Here is a 2,952-nt window from a genome sequence, read left to right on the forward strand (position 1 = left end):
AGGAGGGATAGAATTTCAACAGGTAGAAATGGTAGCGGAGAGATGAGAGCCACCATAGGTAGTGATCAGGCATTTTTTTTTTTTTTTTTTTGAGACGGAGTTTCACTCTTGTTACCCAGGCTGGAGTGCAATGGCACGGTCTTGGCTCACCGTAACCTCCGCCTCCTGGGTTCAGGCAATTCTCCTGCCTCATCCTCCTGAGTAGCTGGGACTACAGGCACGCGCCACCATGCCCAGCTAATTTTTTTTTGTATTTTTAGTAGAGACAAGGTTTCACCATGTTGACCAGGATGGTCTCAATCTCTTTACCTCGTGATCCACCCGCCTCGGCCTCCCAAAGTGTTGGGATTACAGGCGTGAGCCACCGCGCCCGGCTCTGGCTTATACTTCTTCGCTTTTATTTGAGATAGGGTCTATCTCTGTCACCCAGGCTGGAATGCAGTGGCTTGATTGGGCTCACTGCAGCCTCAGCCTCCTAAGCCGCTGGGACTATAGGTTTGCGCCACCACACCTAACTTTTTAATTTTTATTTTTAGTAGAGACGAGGTCTGACTACATGGCCCAGGTTGGTCTCAAACTCCTGAGCTCAAGCAATCCTCTTGCCTCAGCCTTCTGAAGTACTGCGATTACAGACGGGAGCCATTCCACACGGTCCTTATTTTTTGCTACTTACTTTCCCTCCCTAAATCATGAACTTGAAAGTAGGGACTGTGTCAGCACCAGGTTCCCTACCTAGTTATTGTAAGAATTCAACCACAATAAAAAAGTTACTGAATTCATTAAAAAGAAAATAGATCTTCCATATCCACCCACTCCTCTACTAACACTTTCCCCAAAAGTTCCCGATGGTTCCCACACCAAGTTACCCCTGTTCTTCAATCTCCTGCAAAGACATTCCCGAGTCCCATTCCCCACCACTCACCCTCCATCATCTGCCCTCAAAAATTCCCACCCACAGGCCGGGTGCGGTGACTGGCGCCCATAAGCCAGCACTTTGAGTGGCGGAGACAGAATTATTGCTTGAGTCCAGGAGTTCGAGACCAGCCTGGGCAACGTAGCGAGACCCCGGCTCTACAAAATATACAAAAAAATTAGTCGGGTATGGTGGCGTGGCCCTGTGGTCCCAGCCACTCGGGAGGCTGAGGCAGGAGGATCAATTGGGCACAGGAGGTGGAGGCTGCAGTGAGCCATGATCGTACCACTGCGCTCCAGCCTGGGCCACCATACCCTGTGTCAAACAACGACAAAAAAAATTCCCACCCGCAGAAGTCCCATGAATGTACCCATTTAGTCATTGACCCATCCGAAGTCCCGCGCGTGCCCATTTCTCAGACCTATTCCCTAAGCCCCTAAACCCAACCTTCTCGCCCCAAGATGAGCTGCTGAAAACCCTTCACGCCACTGCTCGGCCGCATAATGCCCGTCCAACCCGTTCCGTTTAAACCCGATACATCCCTTAGTCCTCGGGACCCCCCTCCAGCCCTCCTCAAGCGCCCCTCGTCAGTCTGGCCCCCCCGCCCCGTCCCCTGCGCCCGCCCCCCCTCACGGCCGCCACCCTGCGTGGCCCCCGGCCAAGCCCGCGGGCAGCACCTGGCCTGCGCCTCGTCCAGGCTCTGGTCGGTGATGGCCATGATCTGCTGCAGGACGTCGCTCGTGTCTGGGCGCAGCGGGCGGCGCGGGGCGGGGGGCGATGGCGCGGGGCGCGGCAGGGTGGCCATGAGCGACGGGGCCAGGCGGGCGCTGAAGAAGAGCTGTCGGGGACGTAGCGCTGGCTGGAGTGCCGCAGCCAACTGCTGCCATCCGAGCGCCGCGCGCGCTCACCCACTCTCGCGCCTAGGCCACGCCCACCGCCGCTGCCGCCAGCCAATCAGTGTTTCTAACCGCCTAAAGACACGCCCCTCCATCGCCGTCCACCAACGGGGGCCATGTACCCGCCCCGGGACACGCCCCGAACTTCTCCTCTTCACGGGCTGGGACTAGGGTAGGGGTTGCCGAGGCAACTGCACTTCTCACCCGCGCCCTCCTCCAGCCAGAGGGAGAGGAGCGCTGGCTCAGCTCCCGGCAGAGGCCCCCATCCCTTACATCTCCTGCGGTGTACGCCTCATTCAGCACCACTCGCATCTCCTCAGAGCCCCCTGCTCCTCCTCAAAGCCCTCGGTCCTGAGAGAGCCTCACTCCTCAGAGCACCCCAACTCTTCCGCCAAGCCACCTCCTCCTCCACAGAAACCCACACCTCTTACAGCTTCATCGGGAGCCCCCATTCATTTCCAGAAGCCCCGAGCCCCAGACCCCTACTCAGTCCCCCTAATGCTCCCCACAGCCTCAGCCCCATCAGGTGGGCCACTGGGGCCCCTGTCACTTCCTCCAGAACTTTCCACGCCCCCTTCACCTGGCCAAGGGGCGCAGGTGTGCGTGGTTGATGGCAACGAGGAGGTCAGAATGGGATAGTTTTCTCCACTGCAGAAATCAATTCCAGTCACCTTTCAAGGTCTAGTTGAAGAGTGACTTCACTTGTTTATTTATTGTCACAGTTCTGGGCTTAGAAAATGCTAGCACATGGTTACCGAATGAAGGAAGGATGTTTACTGAGAGCCTCCCTTGCGGTGCACCCCAAATCAGAGCGAATGCTCCATCTTTGTTTCTAGCCCTTAGGACACAGCATCAGAGGCTCCTAGTGCACAAGAAAAGGAAGTGGGTGGTGGCTGATGCCTGTAATCCTAGCACTTTGGGAGGCTGAGGCGGGTGGATCACTTGAGCACAGGAGTTTGAGACCAGCTTGGGCAACATAGTAAGACCCCATGGTGGCACATGCCTGTGGTCCTAGCTACTTGGGGACTTGAGAGGCTGAAGTGGGAGGATCACTTGCGCCCAGGAGTTTGAGGCTGCAGTGAGCCATGATTGCGCCACTGCATTCCAGCCTGGGTGACAGAGGGAGACCAGATCTCAAAAAAA

At 56.5% G+C, this 2,952-nt stretch overlaps 1 protein-coding gene across 1 annotated transcript in view; it reads right to left on the bottom strand.

Annotated features, from left to right (window-relative positions):
* PBX4 (PBX homeobox 4) overlaps nt 1-2,010 on the bottom strand; it is a 59,689-nt gene extending 57,679 nt beyond the window's left edge. Inside the window, exon 1 of the mRNA XM_017501386.2 lies at nt 1,591-2,010. Within this exon, the coding sequence (XP_017356875.1) occupies nt 1,591-1,718 (128 nt within the window). The 5' untranslated portion in view covers nt 1,719-2,010. The remainder of the gene's footprint in view (nt 1-1,590) is intronic.
* Nucleotides 2,011-2,952: the final 942 nt, after the last annotated feature.

The sequence above is a fragment of the Cebus imitator genome, unplaced genomic scaffold (genome assembly GCF_001604975.1).
Source record: "Cebus imitator isolate Cc_AM_T3 unplaced genomic scaffold, Cebus_imitator-1.0 Scaffold280, whole genome shotgun sequence".
Lineage (NCBI taxonomy): Eukaryota > Metazoa > Chordata > Mammalia > Primates > Cebidae > Cebus > Cebus imitator.